Below are 19146 nucleotides of genomic sequence, written 5' to 3'. Positions count from 1 at the left end.
TAAAAAGTATAAAAAATGGCTTATTAAAGAAAAGGCATTTTAGAAGTGTTTGGTTGAAGATGAGATAATTTACATAGAAAGAATCAGAATGGTTCTTTTTTTTTCTCAATAAGAAACTATGAGTAACATTTTTTCCTTCGAGGTATATACTTTTTAAGATTTTAGACTACTGTCTAAAAGTAACATGGATGTGAAGCTATCCCTATCATTATTCCTTTTAATTATTAAATTATTAATTATTAATTTATTTACTTTTATCATTTCTTTTATATACCTCTGTCATTATTCCTCCTAAAAGGTAGCTATTTCTTGCCCTGAATTAGTTGTTTTTCACTCATGAGTTAGGTATTTGTAAGGACTGTAAAGCTCAAAGAACAAAAGCTTTTTCTTAAAAATTAAATTTAAAAAGTCATCAAAAGTTAAAAAATAAAATTCTAACTTCACTTATGCTTATTATTAAAAGTATGTGTTACTAAAAGTTAACATCTTCATAATTCCTATTGACTGAAACAATTGAAGTACCGAAGTTTCAGCCACTGAGCCATTTTGTGTGTCTAGGCTTCTACCTTACTGTGGAATTGTCCGTGTCTGACTTGCGTTATAACGACTGAGGCATCTTCTTGGAATTTTAAAGCATTTTGTAAAGATCAGGTAGACACTTAGGTATACTTTTGATTCATTCACAGAACAGTGTGGTCAATATGTTAAGTGATAACTTAGTACTTCAGGAAGTATCTAATATAGTCCTTAGTAGTTTATAATACTTGGATACTCTAAATTAATGAAAAGAAGATCAAATTTGCTGTTTAGTTGTTCCTTCTTGGTGATGGCATTTGTAAAGAATACTTGTGAAAAGCTAATCTATTTGATGATGTCTGTGCTGTGATGATTATATTGTGTTTATCTGGGGAAATTCAGTGATTAACTTTGTATACATTTTTCCAAGGACACAATTTGTAATGGAATCCACAAAATGCTCAAATATTTCTTATTAGACACTTCATTCAGTATTTTGTCACAGATGTCAAATGGATCTTTTTCCCTTCCCTACCCCTAAATGAAGCTTGATCTATACAGACTGGGTACCGATAAATAGGCAAGTTTCGTTAAGTCTGTTCCCTGTCACAGGGGTCGTGGCTGGATATTCTGTTGCTGACCTGCTGGCGGGTTCTCCCAGCTCAGCTCCACATCCCAGGGACTTTCATCTCATGCTAGCTCTACAATACCAGATGCTTTCCAACATCTGCCACCAAGTCTGTAATCTGTGGGTTGATAGACTACACAGATATCACAATCCCTGCCATTCCCTACAGAATTCCTGTCTCCATCTGCCATCTTTATAACGTAACTCGTGGGTACCACATCTCCCAGAAGGCCATCTCCTCCACCATGATTTCAAGGGTTGATGTCTTGGCTAGAAGTGGCAGGTGGGGTAGTGGATGCAAAGGTACTCTGCCTTTCTCAGAAAGTGGCATTAGGGAATAGAAGGTCAACTGCCCAGGTAATAGAGGAGTAGGAAACATTCTGTGTTTCATGAGGCTTTTCTCAATCCTGCTCCACTTGTCAGTGGCATTTCTCTCTAACTTCCAGCACTGTTGTATTCATTAGTCTTAGCTTTTGGGATCGGTGTAGAGTCTCAGTCTCCAGTGCCTTTTATTACATTAGATATATCCAGTCAAGAAACGTGGACCTATGGGTGTCATCTGTCTACCAGAAATTCACTATTCTTCTTTGTTCAGCACAGCAGCCAAATGATCATTTTATAGTATATGTAAATCAGACCAAGTCTTGTTTTCTAGTCATTCAGAGTTAAAAGCAAAATCCCCTGATAACCTCCACCTGCCATTATCTCTCTGATGTTACCTTCTACCACTTTACCCTCTAATCATTCCAGCCACCTTGGCCTCCTTACTATTTCACAAATATGACAGGCATCCTCCTACCCCAGGGCCTTTGCGCATACTGTTCACTCTGCTGGAATGCCCTTCTCCCAGATATCCTCATGATTTGTTCTCTCCCTTCCTTCAGTTTTTTTTTTTTTTTTCTTAAGTGTTATTTTACCATGGGGTCTTTCCTGATCCCGATATTTTAAAAGTTTCCCCTTCCCCATCCCAGTACTCTCTATCCCCTGTTCCTGCTGTATTTTTCTTCATAGAATATGTCACCACTGGACAGTCCATGTATTTAATTGTTTATTTCTTTGTCTATCTCCCTCAACAAAAACTTAAGCTTCATGAAAGTAGGGACTTTTGTCTGTTCTTGTTACTACTGTGTCACTGGCACCTAGAACAGAGACTGGCAAAGAGTAGGTATTCAGTAAATTTTTGTTGAACAAGTGAATGCATTCAATGCATCTTTAAAATACATTTTAATATTTAGAGCACGAATCTCCCCTAATTACTCTCCTCCCTCCTCAACCATTTCCTCATTGTTTTTCCATGTGGATTATTCCAGATTAACTTTCAAATAATTTTATCAAATTCTGCCTCCAGAAATGCCATTTGAATTTTTATTGCTATTACCCTTTAGAGAGAGTGAAAAGAGATGATTAAAGGAATGGGCTCTGGAGCCAGAGAACCTGGGTTAAATCCTGATACTTCTGCTCAGCAGCTGTGTGACCTTGAGCAAATTATTAACCCCTCTGTGCTGTGCCTCAGACTCCTTGTCCATAAAATGATATGAATGATCATTCATACCGCAAAAGGTTGTTTTGAGGACTATATAAATTAATATGTAAAGCACCTAGGTGAGCACTTGGGACATAATACACACTGCATTCATGTTACTGTTAATTAATATTATCCATTACTAATAATCAATATTGTCAAGTTAATCAATATGAATTCCTATTAGTAAATATTTTTATTATTGAGATTGCATTGAATTTATAGATTGTTGTCGGAATGAATTGATATATCTACATAATCGAATCTGCACTACAATAATGTATTTTCCATTTATTACTCATATTTTATGTCCCTCAGAAGTTTTGCTTTGCAGTTTTCTCTCTATAGATGCTACATATTTTCTAAGGTTTATTTATAGGTACTGTATGTATGATTTTAGTTCCTATTCTGAGTAGGATTATTCCCCATGGCATTTTCCAAGAGTTTACGCTTGGCCTTCGGTATATTTTCTGAAATGTGTGGTCAGACTAAGTGATATGTCCATACACAGTCTTATCATCATCAGCCTGGAAGGGTCTGACACATGATCTCACCACAGTCCAACTTAACAAGATTTAACTGAAATGTTGCCTTCATGGAGAACCTTGCATCATCATTCAATTAAACTCCCGTCTAGGTTCTCAATTGACAAGTTCCAGGAACACTCCAAGAATATGCTTCATGATTTCCTTTGGGTGTTCTTTCAGAATAATTAACTGAGATTAAAGAAGGTGCCATCTGAACTGAACAGCAAGATATATTTACAACTTCAGTTGGTGAACATCTTGCTTGATTCTGCTATATTGAGCACAGGAGACGAAGGTCACGTATTAAGATCAATATCACACACCGTGATTCTAAAAAACACAGTCTCAGACTCCCTTTTCCCTTATTATTTGGACACGTGTTTCTCAGTACTTTCTCTCTACTCAAATATGCTTGCAACGTACCCAACATAAGCTCACTTTTATTCTCTGAATGTTAATTTCAAGAGGGTCTATAGTGAGGGCCTCCTCCTGGTCATCTTGCTAGGTTTTCCTGTTCCATTCATACTTCTACTCTTTTAGAACATTATTTCTCACCCTCAGCTCATTCCTAAAACTTCCAGCACTGAAAAAATAGACCCAATTAAAAAAAAAAAAAAGACTCAAGGAAAACCCACTTATCTTGACTGATGACATAAACACCAAGTCTGAATAGGTCTTATCATTCTTTAAAAAGAAGAAGAAAAAATTTTTAATTTCAATTTTAAGTGAAAATTTTAATATAAATCTTTTAATTATAGCTTTTAATGTTTTTAATTTTTTAATTAAAAATTTTTAATTTAATTTTCAATTTTTTTAAGAAACAGAAGAAGAAAAATGTAAATAGGCCCTACAAAAAAAAGTAATGTATCACAAGAAAAAGATAATATCATTCTGATAATCTAAAAAAGACCTACCTATCTTTGAAAATGATATTTGGGAGAGGACCTTCAAGATGGTGGAGGAGTAAGACATGGAGATCACCTTCCTCCCCACAAATACATCTACATGTGGAACAACTCCTACAGAACACCTACTGAACGCTGGCAGAAGACCTCAGACTTCCCAAAAGGCAAGAAACTCCCCACGTACCTGGGTAGGGCAAAAGAAAAAAGGAAAAACGGAGACAGAAGAATAGGGATGGGCCCTGCACCTCTGGGAGGGAGCTGTGAAGGAGGAAAAGTTTCCACACATTAGGAAGCCCCTTCACTGGTGGAGACTGGGGGTGGCAGGGGGGAAGCTTCAGAGCCACAGAGGAGAGCACAGCAACAGGGGTGCAGAGGGCAAAGCAGAGAGATTCCCGCACAGAGGATCCGTGCCGACCAGCACTCACCAGCCCGAGAGGCTTGTCTCCTCACCCGCCAGGGCGGGCGGGGCTGGGAGCTGAGGCTCGGGCTTCGGAGCTCAGACCCCAGGGAGAGGACTGGGGTTGGCGGCGTGAACACAGCCTGAAGGGGGCTAGTGCACCACAGCCAGCCGGGAGGGAGTCCGGGAAAAAGTCTGGACCTGCCTAAGAGGCAAGAGACCATTGTTTTGGGGTGCGCGAGGAGAGGGGATTCAGAGCGCTGCCTAAACGAGCTCCAGAGACAGACTCAAGCCGCAGCTATCAGCGCGGACCCCAGAGACGGGCATGAGACACTAAGGCTGCTGCAGCCACCAAGGAGCCTGTGTGTGAGCTCAGGTCACTCTCCACACCGCCCCTCCCGGGAGCCTGTGCAGCCCGCCACGGCCAGGCTCCCGTGATCCGGGGACAACTTCCCCGGGAGAACGCACGGCGCACCTCAAGCTGGTGCAACGTCACGCTGGCCTCTGCCGCCGCAGGCTCGCCCCGCCTCCGTACCTCTCCCTCCCCTCCTGCGTGAGTGAGCCAGAGCCCCCGAATCAGCTGCTCCTTTAACCCCGTCCTCTCTGGGTGAAAACAGACACCCTCAGGCGACCTACAGGCAGAGGCGGGGCCAAATCCAAAGCTGAACCCCGGGAGCTGTGCAAACAAAGAAGAGAAAGGGAAATCTCTCCCAGCAGCCTCAGGAGCAGCGGATTAAATCTCCACAATCAACTCGATGTACCCTGCATCTGTGCAATACCTGAGTAGACAACGAATCATCCCAAAATTGAGGGAGTAGACTTTGGGAGCAACTGTAGACTTGGGGTTTTCTTTCCGCATCTAATTTGTTTCTAGTTTTATGTTTACCTTAGTTTAGTATTTAGAGCTTATTATCATTGGTAGATTTGTTTATTGATTTGGTCGCTCTCTCCCTTTATTTTAATATATATACATATATATATATTTCCTTTTTCTCTTTTTGTGAGTGTCTATGTTTATGCTTCTTTGTGTGATTTTGTCTGTATAGGTTTGCTTTTACCATTTGTCCTAGGGTTCTGTCTGTCCATTTTATTTTTTTAAATAGTTTTTAGCACTTGTTATCATTGGTGGATTTGTTTATTGGTTTGGATGCTCTCTTCTTTTTTGTTTAATTACTTTTTAATTTTTTTTTATTTAAATAATTATTTTCTAATTTTTAATTTTAATCCTTTTATTTTATTTTATTTTATTTTATTTTATTTTATTTATTTATTTATTTATTTATTTATTTATTTATTTATTTATTTATTCATTCTTTTCTCCCTTTTCTTCTGAGCCATGTGGCTGACACGGTCTTGGTGCTCCAGCCAGGTTTCAGGCCTGAGCCTCTGAGGTGGGAGAGCTAAGTTCAGGGCATTGGTCCCACAGAGACTTCCCAGCCCCTTGTAATACCAATCAGCGAGAGCTCTCCCAGAGATCTCCGTCTCGACGCTAAGACCCAGCTCCACTCAATGACCAGCAAGCTCCAGTGCTGGACACCCCATGCCAAACAACTAGCAATACAGGAACACAACCCCACCCATTAACAGAGAGGCTGCCTAAAAACACTAAGTTCACAGACACCCCAAAACACACCACCAGATGCAGTCCTTCCCACCAGAAAGACAAGATCCAGCCTCATCCATCAGAACACAGGCACCAGTCCCCTCCACCAGGAAGCCTACACAACCCAAATAAACAACGTAACATTGCACCTAAAGCAATTAGTGAAAGAAGAACAAAAAAACGCCAAAGTTAGCAGAAGGAAAGAAATCATAAAGATCCGATCAGAAATAAATGAAAAAGAAATGAAGGAAACGATAGCAAAGATCAATAAAACTGAAAGCTGGTTCTTTGAGAAGATAAACAAAACTGATAAACCATTAGCCAGAGTCATCAAGAAAAGAAAGGCAAAAGACTCAAATCAATAGAATTTGAAATGAAAAAGGAGGAGTAACAACTGACACTGCAGAAATACAAAGGATCATGAGAGGTGACTACAAGCAACTGTATGCCAATAAAATGGACAACCTGGAGGAAATGGACAAATTCTTAGAAAAGCACAACCTTCCAAGACTGAACCAGGAAGAAATAGAAAATATAAACAAACCAATCATAAGCACTGAAATTGAAACTGTGATTAAAAATCTTCCAACAAACAAAAGCCCAGGACCAGATGGCTTCACAGGAGAATTCTATCAAACATTTAGGGAAGAGCTAACACCTATCCTTCTCAAACTCTTCCAAAATATAGCAGAGGGAGGAACACTCCCAAACTCATTCTACGAGGCCACCCTCACCCTGATAACCAAAACCAGACAAAGGTGTCACAAAGAAAGAAAACTACAGGCCAGTTATCACTGATGAACATAGATGCAAAAATCCTCAAGAAAATACTAGCAAACAGAGTCCAACAGCACATTAAAAGGATCATACACCATGATCAAGTAGGGTTTATCCCAGGAATGCAAGGATTCTTCAATATACGCAAATCAATCAATGTGATAAACCATATTAACAAACTGAAGGATAAAAACCATATGATCATCTCAATACATGAAGAAAAAGCTTTTGACAAAATTCAATTCAAAATTCCCATTTATGATAAAAACCCTCCAGAAAGTAGGAACCTCAATATAATAAAGACCATGTATGTCAAACCCACAGCCAACATCATTCTCAATGGTAAAAAACTGAAACCCTTTCCTCTAAGATCAGGAACAAGACAAGGTTGCCCACTCTCGCCACTATTATTCAACATAGTTTTGGAAGTTTTAGCCACAGCAATCAGAGAAGAAAAAGAAATAAAAGGAATACAAATTGGAAAAGAAGAAGTGAAACTGTCACTGTTTGCAGATGACATGATACTATACATAGAGAATCCTAAAGATGCCACCAGAAAACTACTAGAGCTAATCAATGAATTTGGTAAAGTAGCAGGATACAAAATTAATGCACAGAAATCTCTCGCATTCCTATACACTAATGATGAAAAATCTGAAAGTGAAATTAAGGAAACACTCCCATTTACCATTGCAACAAAAAAGAATAAAATACCTAGGAATAAACCTACCTAAGGAGACAAAAGACCTGTCTGCAGAAAACTTTAAGACACTGATGAAAGAAATTAAAGATGATACAAACAGATGGAGAGATATACCGTGTTCTTGGATTGGAAGAATCAACATTGTGAAAATGACTATACTACCCAAAGCAATCTACAGATTCAGTGCAGTCCCTATCAAACTACCACTGGCATTTTTCACAGAACTAGAACCAAAAATTTCACAATTTGTATGGAAACAGAAAAGACCCCGAATAGCCAAAGCAATCTTGAGAAAGGAAAGCGGAGCTGGAGGAATCAGGCTCCTGGACTTCAGATTATACTACAAAGATACAGTAATCAAGACAATATAGTGCTGGCACAAAAACAGAAATATAGATCAATGGAACAGGATAGAAAGCCCAGAGATAAACCCACGCACATATGGTCACCTTATCTTTGATAAAGGAGGCAAGAATATACAATGGAAAAAAGACAGCCTCTTCAATAAGTGGTGCTGGGAAAACTGGACAGCTACTTGTAAAAGAATGAAATTAGAACACTCCCTAACACCATACACAAAAATAAACTCAAAATGGATTAAAGACCTAAATGTAAGCCCAAACACTATCAAACTCTTAGAGGAAAACATGGGCAGAACACTCTATGACACAAATCACAGCAAGATCCCTTTGACCCATCTCCTAGAGAAAGGGAAATAAAACCAAAAATAAACAAATGGGACCTAATGAAACTTCAAAGCTTTTGCACAGCAAAGGAAACCATAAACAAGAGGAAAAGACAACTCTTAGAATGGGAGAAAATATTTGCAAATGAAGCAACTGACAAAGGATTAATCTCCAAACTTTACAAGCAGCTCATGCAGCTCAATATCAAAAAAACAAACAACCCAATCCAAAAATGGGCAGAAGACCTAAATAGACATTTCTCCAATGAAGATATACAGATTGCCAACAAACACATGAAAGGATGCTCAACCTCACTAATCATTAGAGAAATGCAAATCAAAACTACAGTGAGGTATCACCTCACAGCAGTCAGAATGGCCATCATCAAAAAATCTAGAAACAATAAATGCTGGAGAGGGTGTGGAGAAAAGGGAACCCTCTGGCACTGTTGGTGGGAATGTAAGTTGATACAGCCACTATGGAGAACAGTATGAAGGTTCCTTAAAAAACTAAAAATAGAACTACCATACGACCCAACAATCCCACTACTGGGCATATACCCTGAGAAAACCATAACTCAAAAAGAGTCATGTACCAAAATGTTCATTGCAGCACTATTTACAATAGCCAGGACATGGAAGCAACCTAAGTGTCCACTGACAGATGAATGGATAAAGAAGATGTGGCACATATATACAATGGAATATTACTCAGCCATAAAAAGAAACCAAATTGAGTTATTTGTAGTGAGGTGGATGGACCTAGAGTCTGTCACGCAGAGTGAAGTAAGTCAGAAAGAGAAAAACAAATACCGTATGCTAACACATATATATGGAATCTAAAAAAAAAAAAAAAAAAAAGGTTCTGAAGAACCTAGGGGCAGGACAGGAATAAAGACGCAGATGTAGGGAATGGACTTGAGGACATGGGGAGGGGGAACGTTAAGCTGGGATGAAGTGAGAGAGTGGCGTGGACATATATATACTACCAAATGTAAAATAGATAGCTAGTGGGAAGCAGTCGCATAGCACAGGGAGATCAGCTCGTGTTTTGTGACCCCCTAGAGGGGTGGTATAGGGAGAGTGGGATAGATAGGTAGGTAGGTAGAGAGAGAGTGGGATAGATAGGTAGGTAGGTAGATAGGTAGGTAGGTAGAGAGAGAGAGAGAGAGAGAGAGGGAGATAGATAGAGAATCTTTTTTCAAATAAGTACCCAGCCCACCGTGAAAATTAAACGAGGTGCTCAGAGAGACTTGAGCGGGATTCCAGTAGAAACCTAGTCGGTATTTTGGAATCTGGTTATACCATGTTCCTACTCTTCCTCCTCGAGGGAAACTTGAGAGTCCCACGGTTGTTGCAGAGACTAAATTGTGAGACGCAGACTCACATTTGAACTGTAAAACACTTCCTAAATTTGCAGCCTCCCAGAAGCAGAAGCCTCCCTAGGGAGATGAGTACAGTGGTTTATTTGGGAAGTATGGGGGTGCTGGTCATGCAGTAGGGAAGGAAAGGCAGTCAAGACAAAGTGTCAGCAGCCCCAGTGGGAAAGCTCTAGGAGACAGTGCAAAACATGTGCTTCAGAATAACTCTACCTCAGCGGTGTTGGAACTGGGATAGTAGTCACCAACCGCTGAGAATATTTGGTCGATGGCTGTTCCCTGCTGCAGGGTGTGTGTGGGGAATGGGCTGATGTGAACTCGCCAATGAATTATTTTATTTCCATTTGGATTGTTGCTTCCTATTTCACGTCCATGAAATCTTTAGCTTCATAGATATTCTCTTTTGTTTTATTCTAGGGGCTTTATCATTTTAGCTTTTTTACCTTTAGGTCTATGATCCACTTCAAATTAATTTTTATATAAGATTGGGAGATATTGGTTAATTAGGAAAATATCAGGTTGTCATCTTACTTCACACCTTATACAAAAATAAATTTCATATGGATTAAAGAATTAAATATTATTTTTTAATATTTTAAAAAAGAAATAGAAGTATGCTGTATACCTGAAACTAATATGATATTATAAATCAACTATACTTCAATAAAAATAAATATATAAGTGGAGATAAAGGTAAATATTTACTTTTATTCTCTGCAGAGATTGGCTAACAATGGCAGAAATCACCAAGGAAAAGCAATAGTTTTGGTTACTTTAAACCAAAGTTGTATGTCAAAAACCACCATTCATAAACATGTATTGTTCATTTATATTTCATCCATTTATTCATTCATTGAACAAATAATTGTTGAGGGCCTGTCATGTACCCAGCACAGAAGTTCCTCCTGGGGTCTACATTTTAGTGGCAGGAAAACAGACAGTAAACTAATAAACAAGACAATATACAGTTTTTCAAATGCTGACATGTCCCATTGCCGAGGAAAAACGCCACAAAAGACCAAAGAAGATATAATATCAATATTACATATAAATTCATGAAAGTGTTTCAGAAAAATACCAAACCCCAATAGAAAAGAGGTAAATCACAGTTACAAAAGAAGCACAAAAAAGTCTATGGTATTAGAGTTCCCTCAGTCTCATGGCCTCCTTGTTTAAATAATTTAACAATACGTAGATAATGTGTTTACAGGACAAAATTCCAAAGTATTAAGTTTACAAGTAAAGCAAACATCCTTTCCATCCCTCTTCCCCAACTATTTGGTTCCCCTTTCCAGAACCGCTACCAGTTTTCTAGCAAAACAATCAATAAAGTTCCATGCCTGTGAAGGTTCAACAGTACTCTCATAAAGTGCTAGAGGAAATAGAGGATGATTTAATCTTTTCGAAAATAAAATTGTCAACATATATCAAGCTTAAAAAGTACTTTATGACTTAATAATTCTAATATGCATATATCTGGAGTCTGTAGGTGAATGAAAGCCCCCCAAAACAGCTAAATTAGCCAACAGTTTACGAGTGTTCTTACAATCAGTTTGCTGGCCATTACACACATTTAGACAGTTTCCTAACAGGATTGTATGTCATTAGTATTTTCAGAGTAGAGTTGGGGTGGGGGGGAACTTGACTATAATAGTTGAAAAAGAAATAACATATTTTTATATATTTTATTTATCTAGTGAGGAAAGAGGCATTTTCAAAAGCCGTCACTCCACTGGACTTAGTATTTTTTTGTTAACATCTCGCACTTCGGCTAATGAAAATAGGAAGTGCGTTTAGAATGTTGCTCTTTCAGCTGAGATGAATACCTATGTCACTGAAAAAAAATACTGCAAAAGTCCCCATCACCTCTTGTGCAAAGTCCAAACACCTTAAAGTCTCCCAAGATCTGACCTCTGCCTAGTTCTTCAGCCTTATTTCTAGCTATTATCTGCCTAATTAATATTCGGTGCTTGTTTATGTGGTCATTTACCTTCCAGTCTTTGTTTATGCTTTTTTCTCTCTCTGGAATGTTCTTAATTCCTTATACAATCTTCATCTCATAATCTCCATCTTCTGGCAAATTCCCACTTATTCTTTAAAATTCACATCAAATCTCACATCATTAGTGAGTCTTCTTTGATCACTGCTCCCCAGGCCGCCCAGTCTGACTCCGTCCCTTGGGCTTCTGTAGAGTCTGTGCATATTTCTATCAATTGCACTTTCTTAGTGTATTTTAATTGCTTTTGTGTCTTTATTCCTCATGAGATGATCAGGGATAATTTTTAAATCTATCATTCCGTATCTATTGCTCAGTCCTATGCTTGGTGCATAATAGATACTCAGTAAATATTTCTTTGAGAAGATTTAATGAAGGTAATTGTTGAAACTGTGATACAAAATGAAAATCCAAGAGAAAGAGAAATTTACTTCACATTCCCCTGGTTTATTTAAGAAACCAGGGGAAAGCCACAAGAGAAGGTTAAAAGGTCAATTGTTTACATTTTCTTTTGTAACAAATATCTTCCATTATATTCCATTTTCTTTGTCCATTCACTCTTGTAACTTCCCACTAGCAAGTCTTCATCTGAAATGGAGGGATTGTTTACGTATTCTTATTTAACTTCATGTAAATAACTATTAAGCTAAACCGTGGAAAATCACTGTTTTCTAGGTCAAAAATAGTCAGGGGGCCTCCCTGCTGGTCCAGTGGTTAAGAATCCTCCTGCCAATGCAGGGGACACAGGTTCGAGCCCTGGTCCGGGAAGATCCCACATAACACGGAGCAACTAAGCCCGTGCGCCACAGCTACTGAGCCTGTGCTCTAGAGCCTGCGAGCCACAGCTACTGAGCCCGCGAGCCACAGCTACTGAGCCCGTGCACCTAGAGCCCGTGCTCCACAACAAGAGAAGCCACCGCAATGAGAAGCCCGCGCACTGCAACTAAGAGTAGCCCCCGCTCGCCGCAACTAGAGAAAGCTCGTGCACAGCAACAAAGACCCAACGCAGCCAAAAATAAAAAAATAAATAATAAAAATAAATTAATTATTAAAAAAAAGTGTTTTTTTAAACCTATAAAAAATAGTCAGATGTTGGTAATTTCTATGGTTCAACCTAAATATAAGGATTAGGAGGTAGGTCTCTCTCCCTCACGTCTGTTTACTGTATTTTTACACAGCTCACCTAGGTAGTCTTGATTTCTTGGCATTAGTAACTTTTATGGTTGGTAAAGCAGCCACGTACATGTTAAGGTAAATGTAGATGGTCTCAGTGTAGACTGCTACCCCAGGGAGGTAAAGGGACTCCATCCCACGGTGCTATTTAAACCAAGGCTGGAAAACCAGCTGTCACGAAAGCCTTTGAAGGGTCATTTGCTTTCTGAACTAAAGGGGACTCAATTCCTACCTCCATGTTCACTCCCAACTTTCAATTGCATAATCTATGCGTTAAAATAACCTAATATTATTAAAATGTTAATTTGTACCTTTGTGCCTATCCCGCAATTGAATTTTCAAGTAGTTGGTTACATTTCCCGCTATGGATTCAGGAAACCATTTGCTCCACTTTGTCTAATTTATTAAACATATTTTGGCCCTTACACCTTTTCCATTAGTCATCCCTAAACACACTTCGTACAAATGAATAGGAAGTTTGATGTTAATGAGCATCGTTTTCTAGAGGAAGAGTAGCACTAAGCTGCAGGTGTAGAGGGAAACCACATGTTACTATTTTAGTACCTTGGAATTCTGAACTTTGATCCTCCACTTGGGAAAATTAGATCTCTTATCAGAAGAGTTTTTCCTGCTATTCATGTAAATATTGTTGTTAAGATGAATTTTGGTGTCAGTATGAATGCTGGTGTTAATACTTTTCTTACTGCTGATTTCTTAATTCCCCCTAACTTTTAAACTTAAAAGAACCTTTGAAACTAAATGAGCTGAAAATATCTTTTAAAGATAAGCAACACATTGAGATTCTGGTACATAGCAAATTCCTGGTGAAGAAAAGTTCCAAATTTGCGATTCTATTTGCATTTCCATAAACACAGAGAATCTTTGTCTGAGCTTATTATGGGACAAATAACAGTGTTAGAGATGGGGTGTTGTAAGACTCTAATTATGCATGTGCTCCCATTCTGATTAGCGCATTTATAGCATCAAGCAATACGAAACTTGTGCTTTTGGCTCAAAAGCTTTTTTTCTTAAAGTTGACATTTTCATGAATTTTAAGTAACATTGGTCTCATTTAATGTAATTATTAAAAAATAGAAAAGCTCTCAGATGCCACTGCTCCCCAGGAAGCAGACCCTGAGATGGAGATGCGCTTGCAGAACATTTGCTGGGGAGCAGCCTAGAGATCCACACCTGTGGGAGGGGAGGAAGCAGGACTGGGAAAGGGGAGAAGCTGAGCTGCAATGCTGGCCTGACAGAGGCCCCAGCCACTGCCTGCCCAAGCTCTGTGGCTCACGTGGTCCTTTAGATAAGTCGTCCTGAGTTGGGCTAAGGGAGCAGCCTACACCCCACGTTGATCAGAGAGATTGAAACACAGGCTCCGCGTTCTCACGCTCAGTTCCAGATCCCAGGCATGTCAAGGAAGGAGCAGAGAGTTCCAGAACTGAAAAGGCCATGTGGTCAGGGACCTCGGATAAATCAGGGCTAACTGGCATGGATGGATGACCTTCACTCCCAAAGAAGAGTTGGGCAGCCCACGCATAGGTTTGGGGCTCACTCTGGTCATGTTCCCATCTCTCTGGCTTGGTCAGTAGAAATTAAAATTACTGAAAAATGAAATAAAATGAAAACTTTAGTGTCTCGGTTACACTAACAGCATTGCGAGTGCTCTGGCGCCCCGTGTTGGACAGCCCGAAACGTTTCCATCATTGCAGAAAATTCTCCCGGACAGCACTCCTCCCCGACACCCTGCCGCCGTGCCTCTCGGAGGGAGGTCCTGCTGACCCCACTCACCCCCGAGACACCCCAGGAGGAAGGTGCCAGCTTTCATTACCCCAGCGCCTACAACCACTCTCTGCTGCCTCAACTGCAAGGCATCTCTGTTCAGTCTCCTCATCTCTGTCTTTCCTTGCCCTCATATTTGACATTAATGTGGCTTAATAAACCAGAACTGGCATCGATAGAAACTGAAAAGCATTTCCATTTCTTTACGGATAGGCCAGGAACATGGGGGAAATATTTGTATCCATCACACTAGTTCAATTAGAGAAAAGAAAAAAAAAAAAAAACAACAGTTAAGTTTTCACTTTAAAATAGCGTAAACATTCCTACCCTGGCACGTGAACATCCAAAAATGTAACATCATGGGCCAGCAAGAAATGAATGGAAAACAGTAAAGTTGGCATGAAATAGACTTTAAAACATAGCAAATACATCATTTTGGAATTAGCTGCCTCCAAAGCAAACCTCGTTTGATGATGATAAAAACATGCTTCACTGAGCGATCCTTTCCGTGAGTCACCTCCTCTAATTATCCCGTGAACACTGCATTGGCGGCTTCCATGGCTCGCTCTTCCATGGTTTCCTTCTACATGTTTTTGTTATGCAGAATATACCTTTTAAAAAATGTTTCTGAACAAACTCTTCCAGCCTTGAAACTTCCTGTTTTTTGGTACATGCGGCATTTGTTGTTGTTGTTGTTTTCTCTTCTGGAGTCTCAGCAAAAGTCTGGCCATCACACAAACCATTGGTGATGCTTAAAGGTATTTTCCCTTGTCGGGTGTTCAATACATAATCGAAAGGGTGGTGTTTAAGCAGATCTTTCCTTGCTGCATTGCACATAGGCCCTCCCATGAGGTCTGTGGGAAGGGACTGAACTAAATCACACATACACACACAGATTGAATTTTTATAAAGTATGAGGGAAAAATATACGACTGCACTATGTAAAAAAACGGATGCTCGTGCCACCACATAGGAGACGGATTGCCATCAAGGGCAATAAGAACACTCCCCAGATTTGAAGCTATAGTCCCCCAGACAAGGATGCCTTGCCTCGTTTGCTCAGTCACCGTCCATGTATTGAAGCATACATGCGATAAACAGTGGCTTTCTGGGGTTCTGACCAATGGCATCACTACTCTTGCGCTTTGAGGCCATTATGTAAACTAAGGGTTACCTGAACCCGAGCACAGTTGATCCGATAACCAAGGCAGCTAATAAGTGACTAAGGAACTAGGGGGGATACACTGGACAAAGGGATGATTCACATCACATTCTGGGCAGGGCGGAGCAGGATGGTGCAAGATTTCATCATGCTGCTCAGAACGGCCCACAGTTTTAAACATATGAATTGTTTATTTCTGGAATTTCCATTTGATATTTTCAGACTGTTGACCATGGGTAACTGAAACCGAGGAAAGAGAAGGCTTAAAGTGCTTCCTTTAATCGAAAAGGTGAAAGTTCCTGACTTAATAAGGAAAGAAAATAAAATCGTATGCTGAGGTTACTAAGATCTGCAGTATGAGCGAATCTTCTATCCGTGAAATTGTGAGGAAGGAAAAAGAAATTCATGCTGGTTTTGCTGCCGTACCTCAGATTGCAAAAATTATGGCCACAGTGAGTGATAGGTGCTTAGTTCAGATGGAAAAGGTATTAAATCTGAACAATTTTGTAACATGTATTACAGTATATGGCTATAATTGTTCTGTTTTATTACTAGTTATTGTTTCTAGTATTTTACTGTGCCTAATTTATAAATTAAACTTCATCACAGGTATGTATGTAAAGGAAAAAACATACTATATACAGGGTTTGGTACTATCCGTGGTTTCAGGCATGCACTGGGGGTCTTAGAACGCATCCCCATGGATACAGGGGGACTATTGGAGCTTTCTCATGCCCCGTATAGGGGCTTAAAGTCAGACTCTTTCATGGAATATGTAGTGGAAATTAAAATGTTTTAGCATTTAAAAAATATATAGTGTGTACTTTTGAAGATGTATCAGAGAGAATGTATCACTAACTGTGTACTGTGTTTTTGTTTTAGGTGGGCGAAGTAATCACAGGTTGTCAAGGAACATCAAAGCCAGTGAAAAGCACGGCAGACAGCAGCAGGGAGCAGACAGACAAAAGGTGCCGTCCCCTCAGCCCGTCTTAACTTTGTTTAGAGTTCTCTTCATTGTCATTTGGTGGCTAGAATGCACCTTCCAAATAGGTACAGTGACTGAAAGTTTAAAAAGGATTCATACCGTGAACATTAATGTTTATTCCCCAAACTTAGACTCTTGATTTGTAGGGCTCAAAAACAGATCTGTGTATATCTAGGTTCCAACTTCCGGCGACAATAATAAAAGTGGCAATATCCACACCAACGACAGCTACATTTACCGGGCACTTGCTTTGTGTCGGGCACCATTCCGTGCGCATTACCCATAGTAACGCATTTAATCCTCACAATTTTTACCCTCAGTTTACAGACGAGGAAAATGAGGGAGGGAGGAGGTTGGAATGTCCGGAGGTCACGTAGCTGTGACCTGTTGGGACGGACGACTCTGCTGAGCCCTGCCCATAACGCTGCTCACACCGCCTCCCTTTTATGACCCATGTGTCATGTCATAGATTCCAAAACTCTCAGGGCTGCAAGGACCAAGAGGCCCCGTGTGTGCCCTCTTGTCAATCATAGGTCACCTTCCAGCCTTGGCTTAAGCTTCCTTCTCAACAGGACCCTCACCCTCTCAAGAGAATATTCATGGCATTCTCAATATTCCCCCGGTGTCTGAAAGCTTCTCTTTGATTCTTAACTGAAGGTTCTAGCTCTGCCCCCAGAGACGCCCCAGAACGAAGCCCACCTCCCACAAGCAGTGATAATCCTTAGAGTATTTCAGACAAAGCTCTCATTATTTCTCAATTCTTCCTTAGAATGGACATCCCAGCTCTTTCAACCTTCCTTCTCCTTGCCATGATTTCCAGACTCGTACCATCCAGATGGCAGAATCTATTTTGGGCCAAGGCAAACTATCTTTGAGATACAAATGTATATGCTAGAATTATCACTATAAAAATACCTGAACAAGAACTATATTTATGTCTTGCATAATACAAGCAGTCAGGCGTTCGTGTATATTCAAAGACAACTGTCAAATTTTGTACAGATTTTCAAACACGGGGTTTGTTTAAACAACAGGTATGGAGTCGAATTCCTTCTGAAAAGCGGGCTGCTGTTTTTAACCTTGGAAAGCCACTCTCATGTTTCCCAGCTTAGTGATTTCCATTTCAGATACACGTGTAATTTACAGAGAATCAAGGGTATTAGGACTACTGTGAATCTTCACGGTCATAATTAACCCCCAGCGGCATCAACACATGTAAAGAGCTTGAATCTAATTTATGAGGAATCACAGGGATTGGAAACCAAGTCATTGCCAAAGTTTGGAGCTGGTTTTCAAGACTCCAGGAAAACCGTCATTACTGTGATGACACTTGATGATTAGAGATGTCCTAGCACAATTCGTCATGATAGGACCTCCTGCAGTATTTTCACACGGCCTTTCTTTTTCATTTTCGTTACTGAGAAAGGATCACCTCACGACCGTTCATAATCCATCGATGGGAAGGTTGTTTGTGATGTTCCTTAATCATTGACGAACTTCCTTACACACATCATCTCAGCCTCTGGCTGGGCAGCCCATTAACCAAACAGCCGCCTATAAATGCTGCACATGGGAACGAGGTCAGGCAGGTTGTTGGCTTGGGGGAAAGGACTACAGAGGCAGTGGTACTCTGGGGGCAGGGAGGTCGGAATAGGCCCCTCAACCCTCTCATAGCCTGAGTGGTCCTTTCCTCATGCTGTGGAGACAGAGTGAATAGAGGGAGAAGATAAAGGGAAGGAGAGTTATGTTCATTGGGACCAGATGGAGTCATGTTTTGGGGGAAGGTAGCTGACCCAGTGAACTCTTGTGGTCCTGTGACACTGTACGATGAAGGAAAACACACAGCTTCCTCGAAAATGGACTTATTGAGTGCTGAGTGCCTACCCTGTGCTATATGATGTTATGCGTTATCTTTACTCTTCAAAATCACTGCAGGATAAATCCTCGTATCCTAATGTACTGAGGTTCAAAGAGATTGAGCAATTAGTCTAAGATCGCAAAGTTGTTAAGTGAGTGGTGGAACCAGGCAGGACTATAAAACGTAGCCCATTCTTGGGCTTGCCTTCTTACTCTCATCATGGTGTCTTTTTTAAAAATTAGACTTTCTTCTTTAGAGCGGTCATATTAGGTTCACAGCAAAATCAAGTGGAAGGCACAGAGATTTCCCGTATACTCCCTGCCCCAGCTCAGGCACAGCCTCCCTCATGATCCACATCCCCCATCAGAGTGGAACATTTGTTACAACTGGTGAACCTGCATCCATGCATCATTAGCACCCAAATCCATAATCTGCATTAGGGCTCAGTCTTGGTGTTGTGCATTCTGTGGGTTTGGACAAATGTATAATGACATGTATGCACTACTGTAGCGTCATACAGAGTAGTTTCACTGCCCTGAAAATCCTCT

The 19146-nt window shown here is 40.2% G+C and overlaps 1 protein-coding gene across 3 annotated transcripts in view; it reads left to right on the top strand.

The window, feature by feature from the left end:
- DNAAF11 (dynein axonemal assembly factor 11) overlaps positions 1–19146 on the top strand; it is a 69371-nt gene that overhangs the window by 46041 nt on the left and 4184 nt on the right. For all 3 annotated transcript variants that reach the window (XM_068525640.1, XM_068525639.1, XM_068525641.1), the window contains one exon: positions 16638–16723. In XM_068525640.1, the coding sequence (XP_068381741.1) occupies positions 16638–16723 (86 nt within the window). The remainder of the gene's footprint in view (positions 1–16637; positions 16724–19146) is intronic.

This window comes from Eschrichtius robustus, chromosome 17, assembly GCF_028021215.1.
Source record: "Eschrichtius robustus isolate mEscRob2 chromosome 17, mEscRob2.pri, whole genome shotgun sequence".
Classification (NCBI taxonomy): domain Eukaryota; kingdom Metazoa; phylum Chordata; class Mammalia; order Artiodactyla; family Eschrichtiidae; genus Eschrichtius; species Eschrichtius robustus.
This window is presented reverse-complemented; position numbering and strand designations above follow the sequence as displayed.